Raw genomic sequence first — 23,723 nt, forward strand, 5'->3', positions numbered from 1 at the left:
TTTGTCTGTTTTCTTCAGTGCTGTGCTTGATACATAGTAGGTCTCAGTAAATTGGTGTTAAGTAAATGTATTCATTTTATATGTAACAAAGGCAGAGAACATGGGATTTGATGTTGGAGAGACCCAAGTTCAAATCCTATCATCTCCTGCATTTAGCAACTGGTAAGCTTTGGCAAGTCACCTCCCCTCTTTGAATATTAGTCTTCTTATGTGTAAAATAAGCAGTGTAATTTGACCTGCATCATGAGATTACTGTAGAGTTCAAATAAAGTAATGCATGTGAAAACATGGTGCCAAATGTAAACTCTTGTGTAGGAGGAATGTAGTCTTGGGCAGTAGTTCTGAAGGAGAAGGTACTTACTGTTCTGGGGAGTTTATATCTTCTATAGGATCTTTGCATGTTCGAGAGGGCTCTGTCGTGTTCCACTGTAGCTGGGGATTTTGATCGAGGTGGTTTTTTAAAATGGCCTTTCCCCCATCTGAATGCAAAACAACAATACTGCAATAATTCTGTTAACTTAATTTTTAAAAATCAACAATGCAGTCATTTTTAGGATACTGCCCAAGGAGAGAGAATGCAAAAGAGCCCATCTTCCCTTTGTGTTCTCTAAGCCATGGTCCCTGAGCCACTCTCCTGAGACCAAGGCAGGGAGCCGAGAAGCACCTGTCCAGGGATGGAAGTGGCGTGCTGGGGATGTGGATGGTGTGCCCTGGGACCTCCCTTTCTCCAAGAAAAAAAGGGAATCGAGTCGACCAATGTAGGCAACATAACTTAGAAATGAGAGGGTCTAATATGAAGGTCCTTTTCACGGGTGCATTAGGAATATAATGACAAAGAAAAAAAAACTCCAAGGTATATTTTCCATAAGATTGCTAAGTCTAAAAAGAATAATAATAGTAAACTGCTGGTGGGAGTATAAACCGGCATAATCTTTCTGGCAGGTACTGTCAATAAGCATCAAACACAATAAAAAGTATGTCTTTTACCCAGAATTTCTACTTTCAGGAACTATCCCAAAGAAATAATTAAGGATGTTTGTGAAAATATATACAAGATGTTCAAATCCACATTGTTTACAATATCAGAAAGTTGAAACTAACCCGAATTTGTCCGGTAATAATGGATTAGTTACATATTAATATGTACGTATGGGGCCTCCATTCACAGAAATACTGTGTAGCCACAAAACATGATGCTCTCAACCATCTTTGTGCTTCAGAACCACCTGGAGAGAACTAAAGAAATATGAAATATAAAAACATGGCCCCCACCTAAGATCTGGATTCATTTGGTTTGGAAAAGAGTATGGGTGTTGTGCTTCCCTGGTGGCACAGTGGTTAAGAATCCGCCTGCCAATGCAGGGGACATGGGTTCAAGCCCTGGTCCAGGAAGATCCCACATGCCGCAGAACAGCTAAGCCCGTGCGCCACAACTACCGAGCCTGCGCTCTATAGCCCTCGAGCCACAACTACTGAAGTCCGCGTGCCTAGAGCCCGTGCTCCGCAACAAGAGAAGCCACTGCAGTGAGAAGCCTGTGCACCACAATGAAGAGTACCCCCGCTCGCCGCAACTAGAGAAAGCCCGTGCGCAGGCTTTTCTTTTTCTGCTGCAGGGTTAGGGTTAGGGCAACCTTATATGTGTGTCATTTTGCATCCATGTGAATACAGTCAATCCTCTTCATTCACAGATTCTGTGTGTGTGAACTCGCCTACTTGCTAAAATTTATTTGTAACCCTAGAGTCAATACTCGTGGTGCTTTCACTGTCATTCGATAACACACACAGAGCATCAAAAATCTGAGTCGCTCTCCCAGCTGAGGTTGAACAAGGCTCTGCCTTCTCGTTTTACCTCTCATATTATAAATAAGTATCCTTATTGTGGTCTATGAAGTACCACGTTTTTCACATTTTTGTGCGTTGTGTTGGTGCTTTCGCTGTTTAAAATGGCTCCCAAGCCTAGTGCTGAAGTGCTGTCCATTGTTCTCCTAAGCCGTGATGTGCCAGATGGAGAAAATGTGTGTTAGATGTGTCGTTCAGATATGAGTTACAGTGCTGTTGACTATGAGTTCAGTGTTAATGAATCAACAATGTATATTAAACAAGGTGTCTTCCAGTAGAAACACACATAAAACAAAATTATGTATTGATCAGTTGATGAAAATGTCCACCTGGGAGAGGCTTGCAGGAACCTAACCCTGTGTCTCCCCTAGGAATTCACGGTTCACAGGGACTTTGTAGAACGCGATTACCGTGAGTAATGAGAGTTGACTGTATATCCTTAGGATAAATTCCCAAATTGGAGTTGCTGGGTCAGAACAATTTCTATTTCAGGCAGCAGTGTTTCGCCACCTGTTGCCTCCCACTCTCAGCAACTTTTTGATCTCTGATCTTTGTTAGTCTTATAGGTAAAAATGGTATTTCACTGCAAATTAATTTGCATTCCTTTAATTAGGAGGGGGACTGAGCATCTTTTCATAAACATAAGCACCACTTTTATTTACTTTAATGAGAACTCTTTTGCCCATTTTTCTTTTGGTTTGTTGGTCTTTTTCTTATTAGTTTGTATATAGTTATATATACTTTGTATATAATTACATATAATTTCTTTTTATATAAGGGAATAAGCTTATTACCTGAGATAATATTTTTTGGCTTAGTTTGTTTGATTTTTTGACTGTACTTATGATGGCTTTCACATTGTTAACAAAATTTCCTTTGTATTTAAATTCATCAACTTTTTTTTTTATGGTTTCTCTGTTTTGCATCAAACTGAAAAGGTTTCCCTCCTGCTGAGATTACAAAAGAAATTCTCCTATGCTTTCTTCTAGTACATTCATGGTTTTCACTTTTTATATTTAAATCTTTTATCCATCTGGAATTTATTTTTGTGTAAGTTGTGAGGTAAGGATCTAACTTTATTCTTTTCCAGATGGCTACCCATTTATCCCAATGAAATTTGTTGAATAATTCATTTTTCTCCATTAATTTGAAATGCCCACCTTTACTAGATACTAAAATAATCAGGAATACTTTTTTTTCTTTCAACTTCCTTGTTACTTATCTGACTCTAGACATTTTTAAACAATCAACATCTAATATAATAAGAATTTTATAATATTGCTTTTATAATAAAATACTTATGTAATAAGAATAAAAGAAACTAAAGATTTTTCATTGATTTAAACAAATTTTATAAAATTAATGAATATATGCTAATGACAAGATGCAAACAGTAGAGAAGTATATAAAATGAAACATAAAAGAATCCCTTCTTACCCACTCTCCACACATATTGTCCCCTTCCCACAGGTGGATACTGTTAACAATCTGGTGTTTGTTCTACCAGACCTTTTAAAAAATGCACTTACACACACACACACATATACACATACATGTGTGTGCATATTGTGTGTATCATAATGCTGGTCTTCATACTGCTTTTCTCATTTAGAGATCTTTCCATATCTGTACAAAGAGATGCACCTCACTTTTTAATAACTGTATTATATGCCTTGTTTTGCTGTATCATAATTCATGAAACCACTCCAAATGACGAACATGTTAATTCCAGCTTTTCTCACCTACAAGTAGTGTTATGATAAGCACTATGTGTCTACACCTTTGACCCTGTGGGATATTTTCCAGGGGAAGCCTCCCACTAGGGGAATTGCTAGTCAAGGGGCTTAACACCAGACATTTGGAGAGTGCCAGACCGACTTCCAAAACATTGCAGGAGAGTGTCCATTTCCATACGCTCTTATCAACACTGGTAATCTTTTTAAAATTTTGCCTAAATGTAGGCAAAAAATGGACTGTATTATTTCCCAAGTGGTTGGTGGGATCAAACGTCATGTCATCTTACTATTCCTTTCCTGTACGTTGATGAGGTGTGTGAAACTGAAATGTTGGAAGAAGTACGGGTACATTATTCACTAAGAACAATGTGCCCCCAGTCAGAACGCTGGGAATGCTGGCCATGTGGGGTACACATGGAACTGGAGCCCAAGGGACTGAGAAAAAGAAGCCCCGTGCATAGATGGATCCCCAGGTGGGACTCCAAACAAACACTGAACTGTGCTCAGAAGACGTGGGATCCAGATACTCCAGCTTGGTTTGTGTGACTTCAGACCTGCCCCACCCCTCTCTCTGAGCCTCAGTTTCTTCATCTGTAAAATGGATGGCTGGTGTCTCATACCCAGGGGTCCCACCTCCTCCTACCTGTGCTCTCAGTGAAGTTCCCCAGGTTGAGGATGTCGTTGAGTTCTTGGTAGTGGTTCTGTTTAATGTAGGTGGTCTTTTCTGGTGTGTCCTGTAGCTGCATGGTGACCTCCTCCAAGTCTTTGTCCAGCTAGAAAACAAAGGCTCCAGCTGAGTCAGAGCGCCCGGCCCAGCCCCTGCCCTGGCCCCAGGTGGAAAACTGAGTTTTCCCAACTCACTAGTATAATCACAAATCTTTAAGAACTCCTTTCTTTCTGAGGATGTCTTGAATCGGGCATTGCTGGACCCCAGAGCCTGGGCCAGGTGGGTAATAAACTCCTGTCAGATTCTGACAAACCGTCTCTGTCTAGTTTATGCTTCTCCCGGTTCTTGCAGCCATAACGACGGTAGATGGGACTACACAGCCATGATGTGGGGATGCTCTAGAGGGGACGTGGTGGGGAGCGGCAGCCCAGAAAGTGCCTGCACAGGGCAGAGGGACTCATGGGAGGATGGGGCCCTGGCGACCAGTGCTGTGGGAGGTACCTCTGTGATCTTCATTCGCAGGCGATGGTTTTCTGACTGCAGGCCCTCTAGGCGGGATGTGCTTGCTTGGTTCACGCTGGTGACTGAGGTGGAGGTTTTAGAATCTTCTTTCTTCTGATTCTGAGTGAACTGGAATCGTCTGTTCTGAGTTGCTGCGTCTGGGTTTGTTCTCAGAGTGATGAGCTGTAAGGACAAAGGTGGGGCTGAAAAGAGGACCCTGGGGCCCTTCCTCCCATGCCCATCCAGCTGCTTCCAGCGGGTCCTGCGCTGGAGGCAACATGGGGCCCCAGGAACGACACAGGCTGGGAGTCTGGAGCCCTGGGCTCAGACTTGTTTCTGTCCCTCGTTTGTGTATGCCCTTGGGCAGCCCCCTTCCCCTTGCAGAGTCTCGGTTTTCTTCCTTGCCACTAGATGTCTGGTCTCCTGATCCTGATTCCACCTGCATCCCAGCTATCCTGCAGAGGCCACCCAGGGCCCCTTAGGCCTAGCTCCACGTAGAAAATAAACAGCTGTAGGTGACAGCTGTGAAGACAATGGGAGGAAAGTGAAGGCTTGTGCTTGTTAGAACCATGGCCACGGCCTCTGTCCACCAGGACCTATGGTTCAGAGGCGAGGGGCAGGGATGGAGGAAGGATCTTCACCAGGCCAGAGGCATCCAGGGCAGAGTGCTCACCACGGTGCCCTGGGCCTGGGCTGGGGTCTGTGGAGGGTCTGGAAGGATGGTGAGGGTAAAGGAAGTCCAGTGGGAAGAAATGGCATATGCAAATGCAGGGAGGCCTAGGGCTCAGGGCACTTATAGAGAAGGGCAGTTGGATGGTGGACAGAGTTCTCTTGGGGAGACAAGGAGATCCAATGGTCCTGAAAGCCAGCCCAGTGTCGGGGAATTGATCCTGGAGCCAGGAAGGCAGTGAGGAGCTATCAAGGGTGACAAAGCAGAGTGACCCCGTCAGAGCTGGGCTTAGAATCATCTGGCATCTTTTACAGGGTGGAGAGGAAGTCAGAATGCAGGCAGAGAAGCTGTAGTGTGAGCCTGGAGCCTGGGAAAGTGTTGACAACTAAAGGAGGGAGTGTATGCCAGAGGTGTTCTAGAGCAGAGCTGACACTGCTTAGGGACTGACTGGGGGCCCAGGAGGCTGGAGGAGCCATGGGACCCCCAGCAATCTCTCCTCTCCCCTTTCTCTAAGGCAGACACTCCCTAACTTGGGTCAATGACTTCTCAACTACCTCTGTTTCCTGCTGCTTCTTTTACTCTTGAGACCCATGAAGGTCAGGTTTTCCTCTACACAGATCAGCCAACTGCAGGGGTCAAGGCCTCTGATTCACCTGCCCACTGCTGGGTAGGATAATGTTTGGAAAATCTCTCAGGTCAGCCCTTCAGACGAATGAAAAACGTAAGTGGTTGTTAAAAATGGTTATTCCTTTTGACCCACTAATACTACTACTGTGACTCTACCTTAAGGGAAGAATCGGAAACAAGGAAAATGTATTATGTAGAAAAAAAAAGTTCATTTATAATATAAAAAATCTGGAAACAACTGTAATGTTCACCAATCAGGGATCAAGTGGTTGAGTAAATTATGGAACTTCCCCTCAACAATGGTTATGAATGTGGGAAGATACAAAGGGCAAAAGTTAAGTTAAAAAGGCAAATTGCAAAGTGTGCTATAATTACAGCTATATCTGAAAAAGCATCACTGCCCTAAACCATTAAAAAAGAGGTTGGAAGGAAACACATCAAAAATATTAACAGTAAAAAACCAAACCAAAACATTAACAGTGATTATTTTTGGGTGGCAGGACTATGTGAGATTTCTGAAAAATCTGGTTTTTAGCTTTTCTGCATTTTCCAAACTTTCTGTGATGTGAATTGTGTTCATCATTAAAAAAAAAAAAAGAGTGTATAAAACTTGTAGAAAGTGGGAGAAACACAGCATTGCCCTTGTGATGGAGTCAGAGGCCAGACACCAGGGTGGTGAGCGGGGGGGATTGCTGGCACCTGCCCCATACCTTTGGCACAAACACCAGGCAGAGGGTGATGGTGCTGCAGAAGATGATGACCAGGGCCACAATGCAGAACTGCACGTTAGGCTGGTCCCGGGTCAGGAAGGAGACGGCAGCCCCGATGATGCACATGATCCCCACGTTGTAGACGCTCATCCCAATGTACTTGCTGTCATTGAGTGCGGGGATGCTGACGTTTCGGGTCTCCCAAGCTAAGAAACAACCGAACAACTGGAACGGTGAACAGAAAAGAGGTTCATTACCAGGTGGTGGCATACACTCCTGCTCTGAGAAGCTACTGAACTGAGGGTTATTCTGTTACTCCTCCCTACTCTGAAGTGGGGGCTTGGGGGGAGGGAGGCTGGCGGTTTGCTGCTGGCCAGGTCTTCTGGATATCACAGTCTGTCTCCACTTGTGGCCCTGGGTTGAGTCCTGCCAAGGAAATGCAGACTGGGGTGTTACACTGTCTGGTCCTCCTTCACCTCCACCACTGGTTCACACACAGACCCACAGGAGGCCAGTGGGAAAGAACTTCAGACACAATCTCAACCACATCCCCTCCCTCTACAGAGAACCTGAAGGCCCAAAAGAGAGGAAGGGGCTTGCCCAAGGCCACAGAGCAATATGGTGGCAACAGTGGACTGTGTCTCTAGAAGTTAAGGCTAGTCTTTTTTCTGTTAAACCAGGCAGAGCCCCTGTGTCTGGGACCCCCAATGCACATAGCCACCCAGAGTAGAGAGACTACATTTCCTAGCCGTCCTTGAAGCTAGGTGTGGCATATGATTGGGTTCTAGACAATGCCATGTAGGTGGAAGTGGTGTGTACAAGTTCTGGGAAGTGTCTTTAGAGGAAAAGGCTGTTCCTCTTCCACCTTCCTAGCAGATGGAGTGGAATGTGATGGCTGGAGCTTGAGCAGCCATCTTAGACCATAAAGTCATCTTAGACCATGATGTGGAAGCTGTATGATGAAGATGAGGAAGACAAGATGCAAGGAGCTCAGATTCTAGTAGCCTCCACACCAGCCCTTTTGCTTACCTGAGAAGGAAATTATCTTTTTTAAAAACTACTGTTATTGTGGGTTTTCTGTCACTTGCAGCTCTACTCCTAACCAGTACATTTCCAACAGAAATGAATAGGGTAGAAGTCAAATGTGATGTAAAGTAGGGTGTTGAGGGTTTAGCTATCATGTGTTGGCTGAGGGGAGGGCAGGCTGCAGAGAAAGTGCAGATGGAATGCTGGGTAGAATGGTGGTGTGGGCAGGAGGGAGAGCTGACCACAGCTGCTGACCACTGCAGGGGCTTCGGCTGTGGTCCAGCCCCTCCAGGAGGCTGTCCTACAAAGGCTTCCTTTCCCTCTGGCCTTACCTCTGAAGTCTGGGGCATCCAACACCTGCATGAACCATGTAACATCATCCCAAGGGCCTACACTATCTCACAGGGCTTCTGTCCAGATGAAATGAGAGGATGGATGTGAAAGCATTTTGTAAACTGTTACATCCGTTATAAGAGTAAGTTAATAATTATTTTGTAATTGGTATTTTTTACAACCATAGTTGTTTTCCTCTCTTTTAAGTGTGTTATCTCACAGACTGATTTATTATTGTTTTTTATTCCAATTAAAATAGGAACCAGAAGCCCAGGAAGCAGATACTGCATGAGGGATGGAAACCACGCTGTTGAAAGCTTGCTTCGTGCTGGTTCCTTCGTGTGCGGTGCCTTCAATCCTACAGCTGGGCATGGCTTTCCACATCCTGGAGGGGAAGAAGCAGAGGCTAGGCAAGGCCAAATGGCCTGCCTGGGGTCCCTTGGCAATGTGCGTCAGGGCTGGATGGGTGCTCCAGATGCCTGCTCTCTCACAGGGGCTCTGTGTGCCTCCTCTCTGCCACAGAGGCCGATCGCAGCTTCACTTCACTGTGGAAGGATCTGAGGAGGGTGCAGTTGCAGGCATGGTTTGCACAGGATGTGGAGAGAAGATTCAAGGGTCAACCCAGAATAAGGTTGGGTGGGACTGCCCTTTCAAGTCCTTCCTAACTTTGAAATTCCACAGTCGTGTGAGGTGGGCTTGGTATGTGATCTGTGTATAACAAATGAATGGAGTGGAAAGAGTATTGGGTTTGGAAATTGGAGGTTACCAGGCAGCCTTTGGCAAATCATGTAACTTGTCTGAGCCTGATTTCCCCCATCTCCAAATGGAGATGATTCTCCACTCATCTCCCACAGGATGTGAACGTGCGCTGGGTACCAACAGACTGCTGTCAGGGAGCAGGACAGTGGCAGCTGGGAGGCACACTCACAGTGAAATGGGGACATTATTTGTACCTATCTCATGTGACTGTTGTGGGATTGAAATGACACGTGCCAGGCACCAAGACTGGCAAAGAGCAAGTGCTTAGTCCTGGGGGCTCTGTTTATTTTTATGTTGACGGAGGCGCTTAGGAGAGAGAGCTCTGACAGAGAAGCATTTCCCCCACTCTGCCTCCCGCTCTGCACCTACCATGAGAAGCCCCTTATAGGCATAGACGATGCCAAGCCAGATGGTCATGTGGGTGTTCTCACAGTGCTCTAGGAGAGGGCGGATGGAGATGTCCCGTCCTGCCGGGTCCGGCTGTGCGAAGAGAAAACAGAAACCCAGGGATGGCACTGGGCACCCTCCCAGCAGCCAGGTCCCTGTTTCATAGCCCTTTTCCCTCCCATGAGCCACAGCCAGTGCTACCATCCAGGAGGCCTTTTGGACCCCATCTTTGTGTTCCATGGGACTCAGGCCTCAACCAGCGTTGACTGCCTTCTGTTTGTTGGTCGTGATTCAGCTCTGACCTTCAGTTATCTGAGTTCTTCATGCATTTCCAGCTTGAGTCAGAGCTCAGGAGTAGGGACTGGGTCACTTCTGTGCCCCTAGTACCTAGCACAAGACCTGGCCCAGAGCAGGCATCTTTCTATAACATTTGTTAAAAGAGTAAGGGTGAGAATGAAGCACAAAGTTAGGTGTGGAGGCCTTCAGGTGTCTCTGGAATTAACTCAGGTAGCTGGGAGATAGTATCTACTGGCTAGACCAAGCACGGGGCCTGCCAAACCCCTTTAAGGAAGGAGATCTTCTTGCCCACCACCTCCATGGAGGGAGCAGTGGTGGCAGCCGTGTTATGTACCACATGATGCACTCTGGGCCAGAGTTGATTGGACAAGGGGTGGGCACCTGACCTTAGGTAGCCAATCCGAGGCTTGTCAGGGACCTATGAGGTTTCCTAGTGCAAAGTGCTCTGCCCAAAGAGGGGTGGTGGAGAGGATCCAACCCAAGCACCGTTCTCTCTCTCAGGAATTTGAACTGAGAAACTCCAGGAGAGAATCAGCCAGATGGTGGCAAGAGGAGAAAAAGACAACAAGGGAGTGAAAAAATATATACTGTAGGTATATTTTTTTAATGAACTATTTGAGAGTAAGTTGCAGACATCCTGGCCCTTCTTCACCCCTAAATATCTAGCATGTTTTTCCTAAGAACAGGAGATTCTCTTATATAACCACATATACCTACCAAATTCAGGAAATTTAACATTGATACAGTATATTATCTAATACACTACCTATTTTTTAATTTTGCTAATTGGCCCAATAATGTCCTTTAAGGACCCAATCCAGGACCATGTGTTGCATTTACTTATCATGTCTGTAGTCAGCCTTGGAATCAGCCCTTCCTCCTTCAATCTCAAGACCTCAGCAAGCCCAGAAATAAACCCACACACCTACAGTCAATTAATCTTTGACAAAGGAGGCAAGAATATAAAATGGGAAAAAGTCTCTTCAGCAAGTGGTGCTGTGAAAGTTGGACAGCCGCATGTAAATCAATAAAGTTAGAACACACCCTCACACCATGCACACACAAAAAACTCAAAATGGCTTAAGATTTAAATGTTAGACATGACACCATAAACCTCCTAGAAGAGAACATAGACAAAACATTCTGTGACATAAATCATACCAGTGTTTTCTTAGGTCAGTCTCCCAAAGCAGTAGAAATAAAAATAAACAAATGGGACCTAATTAAACTTAAAAGCTTTTGCATAGCAAAGGAAACCATTAAAAAAACGAAAAGAGGGATTTCCCTGGTGGTGCAGTGGTTAAGAATCCACCTGCCAATGCAGGGGACATGGGTTCGAGCCCTGGTCCGGGAAGATCCCACATGCCGCGGAGCAACTAAGCCCGTGCGCCACCACTACTGAGCCTGCATTCTAGAGCCTGTGAGCCACAACTACTGAAGCCCGCGCGCCTAGAGCCCGTGCTCTGCAACAAGAGAAGCCACTGCAATGAGAGGCCCGTGCGCCACAACAAGAGTACCCCTGCTCGCCGCAACTACAGAAAGCCTGTGTGCAGCAACGAAGACCCAATGCAGCCAAAAATAAACAATTAATTTTAAAAAAACGACAAACAAAAAAACCCCGAAAAGATAGGGACTTCTGTGGTGGTCCAGTGGTTAAGACTCCATGCTTCCACTGCAGAGGGCGTGGGTTCATCCCCTGGTCAGAGAACCAAGATCCTGCATGCTGCTGGGTGGGGATGGGGGGACCAAAAAGACAACCTATGGACTGGGAGAAGGTATTTGCAAATGATGTGACCAACAAGGGCTTAATCTCCAAAATATATAAACAGCTCATACAACTCAACAGCAAAAAAACAACCCAATCAAAAAATGGGCAGAAGACCTTTGGAAAAATATCTATTAAGAAGACATACAGATGGCCAATAAGCATGTGAAAAGATGCTCAACATCACTGTTAGGGAAATGCAAATCAAAACTACAATGAGGTACCACCTCACACCGATCAGAATGGCCATCACTAAAATGTCTAGGGGCTTCCCTGGTGGCACAGTGGTTAAGAATCTGCCTGCCAATGCAGGGGACACAGGTTCGAGCCCTGGTCTGGGAAGATCGCACTTGCCTCAGAGCAACTAAGCCCATGCGCCTAGAGCCCCTGCTCTGCAACAAGAGAAGCCACTGTGACGAGAAGCCCGCGCACCACAACGAAGCACAGCCCCCACTCACTGCAACTAGAGAAAGCCCGCGTGCAGCAACGAAGACCCAACGCAACCAAAGATTAAAAAAAAAAGTCTACAAATAACATATGCTGGAGAGGGTGTGGAGAAAAGGGAACCCTCTTACACTGCTTGTGGCAATGTCAGTTGGTGCAGCCACTATGGAAAAGAGTATGGAGGTTCCTCAGAAAACTAAAAATAGAATTACCGTATGATCCAGCAGTCCCACTCCTGGGCATATACCTGGACAAAACTATAATTCAAAAAGATACATGCACCCCTATGTTCATAGCAGCACTATTTACAATAGGCAAAACATGGAAACATCCTAAATGTCCATCGACAGATGAATGGATAAAGAAGATGTGGTACATATATACAATGGAATACTACTCAGCCATAAAAAAGAACGAAATAATGCCATTTGCAGCAACATGGATGCAGTGAAGGAAGTCAGAAAGGGAAAGACAAATACCACATGATATCACTTATATGTGCGATCTAAAATATGACACAAATGAACTTATCTATGAAACAGAAACAGACACACAGACATAGAGATCAGACTTGGGGTTGCCAAGGGGAAGGGAGGGAGGGAGAGGGATGGACTAGGAGTTTGGGGTTGGTAGATGCAAACTATTACATTTAGAATGGATAACAACAAGGTCCTACTGTATAGCACAGGGAACTATATATCCAATCTCCTGGGGTAAACCACAATGGAAAAGAATATAAAAAAGAATGCATGTGTATGTGTGTATAACTGAGTCACTTTGCTGCACAGCAGAGATGGGCATAACATGGTAAATCAACTACACTTCAATTAAAAAAAAAAAAGACCTCAGTCTACTTCAGTCTGTTATGTCATTGATATTTCAGGTCATTTATTTTGTAGAATATCCCTCAGTTTGGGTATGTCTGAATGTGTTTTCATGATTGAATTCAGGTTATGTATTCTTGGTAGGAATTCTATGTAAGTGATCTTCTCACCTCCTCAGTGTTTCACATCAGGGGCATTTGATGGCACTTTGTCCCATTATTGGTGATGTTTTTGGTCATTTGGTTAAGGTGATGTCACCCAGATCTCTCCACTTCAAAGGTACCATTTCCCTCTTGTAATTAATAAATATGTGGGAGATACTTTGAGACTGTGTGGGTATCCTGTTCCCCCACAAACATTAACTCAGTGGTTGCAGCTTCCATTGATGATTCCTATCTGAGTCATATTACTTTGGTGGCTGCAAAATGGTGATTTTCTAACTCTAACATTCCATTTAAATACTTGGCAATATATTGTAAACAAGATCTTTCCTCCCACTCATTTATGTATATCAGTATAGACTTATGGGATCCTTTTAGATTCAGTGTCTTATAATCCATTACTACTATTATTCATTTTGTTCAAAATTTTCCAGATTTGGCTAGTAGGAAACCCCTTCATGCTGTCTCCTGTGTTTTTTCAACATGTCCCCATAATTTTTTTGAGCACTTTCCTACTTCTTGGCACAAGAGGTTCCAGGCTCTCCTTGTATTTTCCTTGCCCTAGTCTTGGAATCAGCCATTTCTCTGAGGAGTCCTGGTTCTTTGTAGCAGAGAATAGTATTTAGAAACCGAGATCTGGGCACTGATGTGCTCACTGTTCCTAGGGTATCATTACTTCTAGGCCCCTTTATCTATCTATCATCTATCTATCTATCTATCTATCTATCTATCTATCTATCTACCCATCCATCTACCATCATTCTATCTCTTTATCATCTATCTATAGATATAAATAAAATCCAACACCACAGTGTTCTTGCTTGCTCTCCCCCATTCCATATTTGCATCTTTATTCTCTTACAGTGAGATCCCTGGTTTCTAACAACATCAAGATATTCACTCATTTTCTCAATCCTATAATAGACACAAAATAGTTTCAAAATTGCTACATCCATACACTACCAACAACAAATTTACTAAGTTGAAGATGTCCTTGCAAATCTGTCTTTAGCACAGATCCCACTGAGGGTATCTCATCAAAGAACTGTGTTCTGGATGTTGCCTCTTAAGGCCCAGGGTAAAGCCACACTCCTGAGGGTAAGGGGTAGGCATGCCCAGGGTCAGTCACTAGGAAGAAGGGGCACATTGGTGGGATCCAGGGATGAGAAAGGCAGGCCTTAAGCACATGGGGGATGGAAACCCTATTTCTCTTAGCCCTGCTCACTAGGCCTGACCTTCAAGGCATGCCATTGCCTGGGTACCTGTGAGTTGGGGAAAGATGGTGCTCCCATATGGATACAGGAGGAGCTGGGAGGGGTGGAGCCGCAGGGCTCAGGCCATTTTATAACTAGATCATCCAGTTGCATGCTCTCTCAGGCTTGATTTCCCTTTCTTTGTGCCAAGCCACAGAAAGCCTTATGTTAGCCTCTTTGGTTCCATGATCCTTGAGTACACACACAGGCTGGAGTGCTACAGGGCCCTCTGCAGTGATGGCAGTGGGTACTTGTGAGAGACACACCAGGGAAAGGTGATCCCCAGGAACCATAGTCAGAGTTGCCAGGGCTAGAGATTTCCCCTCCACTGCTACTGACCCAGGAGCTGAGCTGGATTCTAAGAGTGGTGGGGCTTTCCTGATGTCCTTTCATTGTGTAATTGAGACTGAGAAAGGACTTGGTCCCAAGGTCAACAGTGACTTAGTGGCGTAACTTGGTTTTCTCCAATGTCTGACAACTAAGCAGACCTCAGAACGCAGTAGCACAGGCCCATTACAGCCATGCGCGAACAGCAAACCCATTAATGATGATAGTGTCTGTTGTTCTACAATGAAAGGCAGTCATTTATGATGAACTCTTAGATTCTCTTTGTAGAGAGGACTGATTCTGTCATACCCCATTGTTCAATGTAATGAAAACTCTATTCATGGGAAGCTAACAATGATTGCCTGGCTTATATACCTCCAGTGACAGAGTCCCCTCCCTCCCACTCTTGGTGAGATGGTTGCACAGTTTTTCTTTTATTGAACCAGAACCTTCTCCTCTTATACCTCCACCATTGATCCTCGTCTTTCCTCTGGGGCTCCTCAGAATGGTATTAAATTCTCTCCTTAAGTCTGCACACTCTTCCTCATGAGGGGAAGATCTGCAGTGAAGGTACATATCACCTCCCCCTACAAGTCGACCTGGTCCTCCTAAACTGCTCGAGTTTACTATTGATCTGAAAACCTAGAATTGAGCTCAACACTTCAGGTGGTACTAAGCGCCCTTGCTCCAGATCTCCTTGCCTTTCTAAATAACTACCTTTCATTGGTGATTCATATGTTCCTTATGGTTGATTAAGACCCCATAGGTAGTTTTCGTGGAACTCCTGCTAGCTCTGTCTTCTCGCTTCTGCAGCTGACATTCCAGCCTGGTTACCTTTTACCTCGTTTGTAGCCCTCTCCTCCTCATGCCCTCCATCCTGGTCTGCTCTGACCTCTTCGAATCCTGAATCCCAATTCTTATATCTGGTCTTTCAGTACCCCATTTATCTCACTAAGCTTAAGCACAGCCTCGCCTGCAGAGGTGGAAGGGCAGCAAAAAAAGGGCCTGCCCAGAGTTCAGAGAAGTCATGATCCCAAGGGTGAGCAGAGATGCTTCTACTCCATCTCCCAGTACACAGGCACTGATCCGGAAATAAGCCATAAAAACCTCCCAGTCATCAACGTCACTTTCACACAGCCCCAGGGCTGTGAACACTGGACACAAATCAGTGGCAGTGATTGGGGTGGTTTTATGAGTGATGAAGTTTATGTACTCATGAGGCTGGGGGATGGGGAGTCTGAATAAAGTCAAATGAGCCCTGCCTTGAATCTCAAAGCAAACTGTAAGAGCCATGCCTTTTCTTGTATGATCCACTGTGCTTGGGACTGGAGTTCAGAGTGCTCTGAGCAGTCACACACATGGGGAGAGATGCCTGACCAGGCAACGGGGGAGGGCGGGGAACCTGAGCCCTTACTTGGTGTCGTTGTCGTGTACCAGAGCACCACTAGAGGGCACCAAAGAACCATGTGGAGGGTCCACCCAGCAGCTGTGGCTCACCCTCTGCTGGGGACACAGAGCTGCTTCTGTGGCTCGGTGGGGCTGCAAGTGTCGAAGCCATCAGCAGCATCCTGTGCTACTCTAGAAGGCACTCACTGGCCTTAAATGAAGCCAGACTTCAGGCACCTTGGAGGACCACCACCCCACCGCCCCTCCCAGGGCAGCGGGTGAAGCAGAGCAGGGGGGAGGCGTGGGGAGCTGCTGGGGAAGGAGGGGCCAGAGGGCCCAGGCTGTACCTGGCTATGGCACTCCCCCTGTTCCTAGTGTGGGCTGGCTACGCAGCCCGGCGCCAGTGAGCACAGGGCACTGACCCCTGCAGATGCCATGCCGGGATCTGACGTCAGGGCCTGAGCCAGGATTTTAGGCCCAGTTCTCTGTGCAGTTGTGGACTGCAGCATTTCAACTGGCCTAAGAATGCTTCCCTTGCCCTGGATAACTGGCTTACAAGAACTTTCAGCTTGCTTTTTTCTCTTCTTTATTTTCCTTCCTTATTTGTTGCTCACTTGGGCAATTACCTAAGTAATCATTCATTCATTCATTCCATAACTATCAAGCACTACCATCTGCCAGGTACTGTTCTGGGCATGGGGAAGGCAGCAATAACCAGGGCTGACAAGAACCCTGTCCTCATGGGTCTTCCATCCTAGTAAGATCAGGACGGCTCCATGAGAGATGACCTCAGAGGGGGAAGGGGCTGGCCTCAGCAAATAACAGCCACCCTAAGAACACCAAGAGCTGCCCTGTCATGAGTGACAATAATGTGCTAGTTGCAAAGCTGTGAGCTCTACACACGTTATCTTGTTGAAGCCTCATAAGAATCTAACAAGGCTGGACTTCCCTGGCGGCACAGTGGTTAAGAATCCGCCTGCCAGTGCAGGTGACACGGGTTCAAGCCCTGGTCCGGGAAGATTCCACATGCCGCGGAGCAACTAAACCCATGCGCCACAGCTACTGAGCCTGCGCTCTACAGCCTGAGAGCCACAACTACTGAGCCCACGTGTCGCAACTACTAAAGCCTGCGTGCCTAGAGCCCATGCTTCACAACAAGAAAAGCCACCAGAATGGGAAGCCCGCGCACCGCAATGAAGAGTAGCCCCCACTCGCCGCAACTAGAGAAAGCCTGCGTGCAGCAACGAAGACCCAATGCAGCCAAAAATGAGAAAAAAAAAGAATCTATCAAGGTGTTAACCTCATTTTACAGATGAGGAAACTGAGACACAGAGAAGTTAAGTAACTTGCCCTAAATCTCCAGCTAGTGTCAGAGCTGAGATTCGTTTGATTCCCAAACCAATGTTCACTCTTTCCTCACCACATGCATCCCCCAACCTGCCCTGCTTCATATTCCAAGGAGACAGTGGGTATAATACCTGCTCTGTAAACTGTGAGGTGCTGCTCGTGGGAGGAATGACTTAATTGCTAAACAGTCAATAGAGGCCTCCCTGAAGCCCCCAGAGCTCTGCAAAGGCTATGCTTCAGTGCTGCATGAAATCAAGCTGTCTGCAATGGCCGGAGGCTGCAAGTACTCACACCTGACTCCTGGTCTAGCTGCTGCTCAGCGGGAGGCAGGCAGACGCTGCCCAGGAAAGCCTCCCCCATCTGTGCAGCGAAAGGGGAGCAGCTGGCCTGAGAGTCCCTCTGCATGATGCAACTATTCACAGTGTAGGTCAGTGGCCCCTACAAACATCCAGCTTTGTCAGGCTGCACAAATGGACCAGCAAGGGTCCGGGCATGGCTTGAAACATTGAGGCCTGAAAGGTCAAAGGGCTGGGTCCTGTTATAGACTTACTGGGTGACCTTGGGCAAGTCCTCGCCCTTTTCTTGACTTCAGTTTCCCATCTGCAAATGAGCCTATGAGTTAATTTACAGTATAGTTAATGTAAGCCTGAATAACTGAGGGATGACTATATTTGTCTTACATTTCACAACTGTATTTGTCCTACATTCACTCATTCAGAATCGACTTGATCCGTATTTCTCATGTGCCTGCTGTGTGCTGTGCACTGTGCTCGATGCTGGGGTCCGGGTGTATAAGACCCGTAGGATGCCTGTCTTCTTGGAGCGTGCATTCCAGTGGAGGGCACAGGAGGTTGACAAACCACACAGCACAGCTACGAGTAGAGGGGTGATAAGTGTTCCTAAAGAGAACAACGAGGCACTCTGACGGCTACTAGCCAGAGGACCTACTTCAGATCAGGTAGTCTGGGAAAGCTCTTCTGAAGTGGTGACATTTAGTCTGGGACCTGAACGGTGGGAAGACGAGCCATGTGAAAACCTCGGGGGAGAGCATTCCTAGGAGAGGGAACAGCAAGCAGGCAGGACCTGAAATGGCAAAGACTTCGGCATGTTTTAGGAACCAAAAGGAGCCCAGTGTGGCTGGAGTGCAATAAGTGAGGGGGCCAGCGCTGCTCCTCACTCCATAATATGCACACAAACCACCTAGGGGGCTTGTTAAAATGCAGATGGGTCAGTAGGTCTGGGTGGGCCCCGGGATGCTGCATTTCTAAGCAGCTCCTAGGGGATGCTTGATGCTGCTGGTCCACGGACTGCCCTTTGGACAGCAAGGCCTTAAAGGATCTTAAGCAATAGGGTGACATTTGGTCCTCAGCTTAGCAGACCTCTGGTTAAGAATGCAGACTCCTTGAAAAGGGAACCCTCCTACACTGTTGGTGGGAATGTAAGTTGGTGCAGCCACTGTGGAAAACAGTATGGAGGTTCCTCAGAAAACTAAAAATAGAATTACTATATGATCCAGCAATCCCACTCCTGGGCATATATATACCTGGATAAAACTATAATTCAAAAAGAAACATGCATCCCTATGTTCATAGCAGCACTATTCAAGTAGCCAAAACATGGAAACAACCTAAATGTCCACCAACAGATGAATGGGTAAAGAAGATGTGGTATATACATACAACGGAATACTACTCAGCTATAAAAAAGAATGAAATAATGCCATTTGCAGCAACATGGATGCAACTAGAGATCATCATACCAAATGAAGTAAGTCAGAAAGAGAAAGATACCATATGATATCACTTAGATATAGAATCTAAAATATGGCAGAAATGAACCTATCTATAAAACAAAGACAGACTCAGACACAGAGACCAGACTGGTGGTTGCCTAGGGGGAAGGGGTGGGAGAGGGATGGAGTGGGAGGTTGGGGTTAGCAGATGTGAGCTTTTATGTATAGGATGAATAAACTACAAGGTCCTACTGTATAGCACAGAGAACTATATTCAATATCCTATGATAAACCATAATGGAAAAGGATATTAAAAAAAAAGAATGTATATATACGTATAACTGACTCACTTTGCTGTACAGCAGTAATTAACACAATATTGTAAATCAACTACACTTCAATAAATAAAAAAGATAGAACGTAGACTCCTTTTGTCATTCGCACGCCTCTGACACAGAGTGACAGCTAAGCACAAGGACAGACTTGACACTGCGTGTCTGTGTGTTCAGACCCTGAGTAGGGAGGGTGAGGAGTCCGGTGGTGGGCATGAAGGGTGCCACGAGCTTCCCCTGTGATCACGGGGCTCTTGGCTCTGGTCCCTCGGACCTTTTAGGCTGCCACTGCTGTGGGTAGCTCGGGTTCCCAAGCACCACCCGGCTAGTGCTTCTTTGAAGGAGAGGGTGCCTTCCACCTTCTGACCAGCTCCCAGAAGCTGGCTTTCTGCCTCTTTTTTTTTTTAATTTCAAAGCTGATTTTTGAAATATCTGGTAGAATTGGTAGATTTTTCTACTGGGGGTGAGTATATGTGTGTATATAAATGTGAGTTTGAGTGTGTGTGGTAGGGAGAGGAGGGAGGATGTCTGACCTTTCTGGGCTGCATTTCAGAGTCTTGAGATGCTTCTCTTTTCCTGGGAAGGCATGTGAGTCAACACTGCCTCTTTTTTGGGGGAAGATGGGGGGCGGTCCCATCAAGGAAGCCTGGCAAGGAGAGAAAGGCCCCTGGGTTCAGATCCCAAGTCCATCACTTGCCAGCTGTGTGACTCTGAACACATCTCTAAGCCTTTCGGAGCCATGATTTCCTCACCTGCAACCTCCCAGGTTTGGCAAGATGATCAGAAGAGGTGACTAGTGAGTTTAGCAGGCTCCTGAGACTGGAAGGCCCACTCCTTATATGTGAACCATCATCGTTATCTCCCAGCGCAGGGAGTCACAGAGCCCTGGAGCTGGGAGAACCTTCCGGATCCCTCCGGGCCGGCTGCTTATCTCCACAGCGGCAGCTCCACATCTCCAGGCAGCCAAGCTCTAAGCTGTCACTTCAGGGTAAGATTTTCTTGTTAGACTGTTTGATTACGAGTTTGGGTGAATTTTTTTCAGAATCCCAAATCGGGAAGGGACCTGTGAGATCACCCACAAGGGTTTCTCTACGGGGGAACTTCCGGCAGCTGTTTTCTTTGGAGGGCGTGTGATTCTCTGTTGTGAGGGACTGTCCTGTTCAGTGCAGGGCACTCAGAACCCCTGGCCCCTGGGCACTAAATGCCAGGAATGTCCTCTAGTCACCGTGTCAGCCAAAATCCCTCTCCCCTGGCTCCCCCCTTCTAAACACTAAGGGGATTATGCTCTAGTCCAGTTCCTCTTTTTACAGACAGAGAAACTGAGGCCCAGGAAAGGACTCACAGCAAGTAGGTGACTGATTAGAGACACAGACACAGGTGTCCTGACCTTGGTCCCATGCCCTGTGTGCTGGACCATGCTGCGGGTTGTCACAGGGGGAGCCAGCCTCGTGGGCGGCTCACCAGCCAACCTTTATTGGGACTTACCCTTCCCAGGTGCCAGACACGGCCAAGTCAGCCCCCTGGAGCTGGCCTGAGGGCCAACCTCTGGCTTTTGGACTTATTCAATCTGCTGGTACTATGCACCCTTGCTCAGGTGTACTGGGGCAGCTTCTAGAACAGCAGGCATGGGGCCCAGAGCCGCTCACCCTATCCACACTGGCCACGTCCCTCACGGAGTCCTGCTTGGCGGAGGGGAGATGAGGTAGGGGAGGTGGCTGGGACCTGGCTGAGGAGGGCAAGGAGCCCGGGCTCAGCATTAGGATGCCAGTGGGCCAGCACCCCTGCCTGGTCCTGTTCGGAGAGACATCCTGAGTTTGACCTTGGAATCTGGCAGGAAATTCTGTGGCTGTATAAGGGTCATAGCTGGGGTGAGGACTGTCTTGGGGAAGTTAAGGACTGACAAGTGCAATAATAGGCCCTACCATTTCTAGCCCTTTGCAGCTCATAAATGCATTCATATTAGGACCTCTCTTTGATTTTGACCTTAGAAGTCAGGAATTTTACACCCATGCTACAGGTGAGGAAACAGGCTCAGAGAGGACAAGAGATTTGCTTAAGGTGACACAGCAAGTCAGAGGCAAAGCCAAGCCAGACCTCTTTCCTGCAAAGCAGGTGGGGGCATCTCAGCTTCTGTGGCTTGGCTCTGTTCCCCTCCCTGTGGAGGTGGGCCTTCAGGGGTGCCCCTGCTCTCTGTGGGCCTATGTCTGAGGCTTCTGGGGGCAAGACTGGAGCAGGAAGAGCTCCTAGGTATTGCTGCTGAACCCAAAGCCAGGAGGTGCTTGCTCACGGGGGGGGCTTCCACAAGGCACACTGTGAATGGGTGACGGCACTGCTGCCTCCCAGGTGTCAGCTGTGTGGTCTGCAGCGCCTGCCCGGCACGAGGGGGGCATCATGCACTGCTCAGCGAGCCTGGCCGCGCTGAGCAATGAGAGACGACCAGGGCCCGAACAGGCACTTCCCCGGTGAAACGATGGCCCTGCGACTGGGGACAGGGAGGCGGCTCCGCACTCCTCAACAGACAGTCACCAGGGAACGGCTGGGCACCAGGGTGGGGAGTCTTCCCTCGGCTCTAGAGCAGAGAGAAACTTGTGCCCCTCGGGTAGTGTGCAGGGCCATAGGTGTGTTACTTCACCTATACGGTGTTTAACATTTTTAGACTTCACAGGCAGTAGTTAAACCTCAGTTGATTCCACATGAACACCCAGATTTCTGGCTTCTTTTGGAAATGAGACACCCGGCAGCACAGGGCCTGTGTGTGTGCGTCACTGCTCGTGAGCTGGGCGTGTCTGCCACCCTCCCTCATTTGGGCCGCCTGGCCAACACAGCTCCAGTCCTTGTTCCAGAGTCAAGAGAATGCTTGGAAGGCATTTTAATTCTAAGGACATTTTTGAAGTCAGTGTGACAACTGTTCTTTCTTTAGTTGGTAAAAGAATTGGAGAGAGAGAGGTGATTGAAAGCAGTTGATGTGGGTGAGGACAGCTGTACTTCAGTGTTGGAGAAATCACTGCTGTCTTAGCAGCTGATGAGAATTTCCTTCAGGGGGAGCCGTGAGTTTGGTGGAAAGTGCCAGCTCTGGGAAGGTGAGTGCCATGGGCACGAAGTGTTCAGAGGAGGCCAAATCCACCCCGGGAGCCAAGAGAGATTTGGTTGCTTCTGAGAGGGGAGTAAGAAGGAGGGAAGCTGGCTGGGCCACATGTTCCTTCCCCACAGACTTTTGCACCTTTAGGAAGTTCTACTAAAATTCAGGACATGTTTGATGGGTGAGAGGGAAACGTTGGTGAACCTGGCAAAGGGCCTGAGACTTGCCCCGGGGTGCTGTGGGGTAGAAGAGAGATGGCATCTGTGAACCAGGAGCTGGACTGTGCCTACCAGAAAGGCTGGGAAAGGGCCGAAATCTCTAGCAGGCTCGCGATGTCCTCAGACCTCCCCACCTTGGGGGTTGAGGCAGTTCTTCCCGAATCTCAAGGCCCATGAGGGCCCAGCCAACACTGGAATATGTAGAAATGTGGGTTAACTATTCCCGTGATCACCTGATTTTTGTAGAAGCAGCATTACTGAGTAGAAAGGTCTGCGGGCCAACCATGGGCAGGCAAGCCCCTTCCCTCTGAGTGCCAACATCTGGCGACTCTGCGGTGGCAACCCCAGACGGGAAGCACACGCCCTGGCGCAGCTGCCTGGAGTCTGTCTTGCACCTGCGCTCGGCAGGACCAGGACGCCTGGAGCCCTCATGCTCCACCTGGCGGGGCCGACCACGGTTCCCAGCGTGCGCGTGAGAGCCACTTGTGCCTGCACGGCCTCTACCCTGAGAGCAGAACCGCGCTTTCTTCTTGCGGTCCTGGGACCTGCCTGACCCCCCCATAGCTGGGTGTCTGGGCCTCGGCCAGGGGTGGGGGACGGGGGGCAGGGGTGAGTAGAACAATGAAAGGAGAGCAGACAGATGAGAACAGAAGAGAAGGGAAACCTGTGTTCCTCAGATGCCAACACGGTACAGTAAGACTGAGATGCCGTAAACTAAGCCCTGAGAACAAACAAAAACAAGAGCTTAATGAGGCAACAGTTACTCGGTTTGTCCCTCGCACTAACTGATAAATGATGAGGGCAGAAGCCCCCCAGCACTTCCTGATCGCTCCTCTGCTGCGAGTTACCCCACCTCCCCCCACCCCCTGCCCTGCCCCAGCCTGGTCCAAAGCTCCGTCCTGCTTTCTGCTTCTCAAGCCATTTGGCCCCTTTCTCTGGCCCTTCAGTGGAGTTCGCTGAAGAGGGTGCCTGTACCCCCGTCTACATTCTCCACCTCCCACCACTCACCTCCAAACCACTGCAGTGCTCCCCGTGGGCTCTGAGACCTCCTAGAGCCACAGGCAGGGGGCCCGTTTAGTCCTCTGCTCCCCAAGGCCACCTGACTCTCACTTCCAGGCTCTGTCCTCTCCCGGTTCTTTGGGTCTTTGCCCTCCTCCGCTGTGCCCTCTCAGCTCCCTGCACTCACGCCCTCCACCTGCTGATCGGGGCCCCGGCCCCTCCTACTTAACCTTTCCCAGTCTGAACTCATCGCTTTCTCCCTTAAACCTTCCGTTCCCCCCGGGTTTGCGAGCTCAGAGAGCTG

General features: G+C 47.7%; 1 protein-coding gene and 1 long non-coding RNA gene across 4 annotated transcripts in view; one reads left to right on the forward strand and one right to left on the reverse strand.

Moving 5' to 3' along the window:
* The window catches only part of LOC309634291, a 47,522-nt gene extending 38,389 nt beyond the window's left edge, over nucleotides 1–9,133 (forward strand). The window contains exon 4 of the long non-coding RNA XR_014247928.1: nucleotides 8,369–9,133. This is a non-coding gene — a long non-coding RNA (uncharacterized lncRNA). The remainder of the gene's footprint in view (nucleotides 1–8,368) is intronic.
* The window catches only part of GABBR2 (gamma-aminobutyric acid type B receptor subunit 2), a 363,159-nt gene that overhangs the window by 4,918 nt on the left and 334,518 nt on the right, over nucleotides 1–23,723 (reverse strand). For all 3 annotated transcript variants that reach the window (XM_082403891.1, XM_082403890.1, XM_082403892.1), the window contains 5 exons: nucleotides 9,238–9,348; nucleotides 6,751–6,975; nucleotides 4,744–4,926; nucleotides 4,219–4,348; nucleotides 362–479 (listed from right to left, as the gene is read on the reverse strand). In XM_082403891.1, coding sequence (XP_082260017.1) covers nucleotides 362–479; nucleotides 4,219–4,348; nucleotides 4,744–4,926; nucleotides 6,751–6,975; nucleotides 9,238–9,348 — 767 coding nt within the window. The remainder of the gene's footprint in view (nucleotides 1–361; nucleotides 480–4,218; nucleotides 4,349–4,743; nucleotides 4,927–6,750; nucleotides 6,976–9,237; nucleotides 9,349–23,723) is intronic.

The sequence above is a fragment of the Balaenoptera borealis genome (assembly GCF_965194805.1).
Source record: "Balaenoptera borealis genome assembly, chromosome: 8".
Lineage (NCBI taxonomy): Eukaryota > Metazoa > Chordata > Mammalia > Artiodactyla > Balaenopteridae > Balaenoptera > Balaenoptera borealis.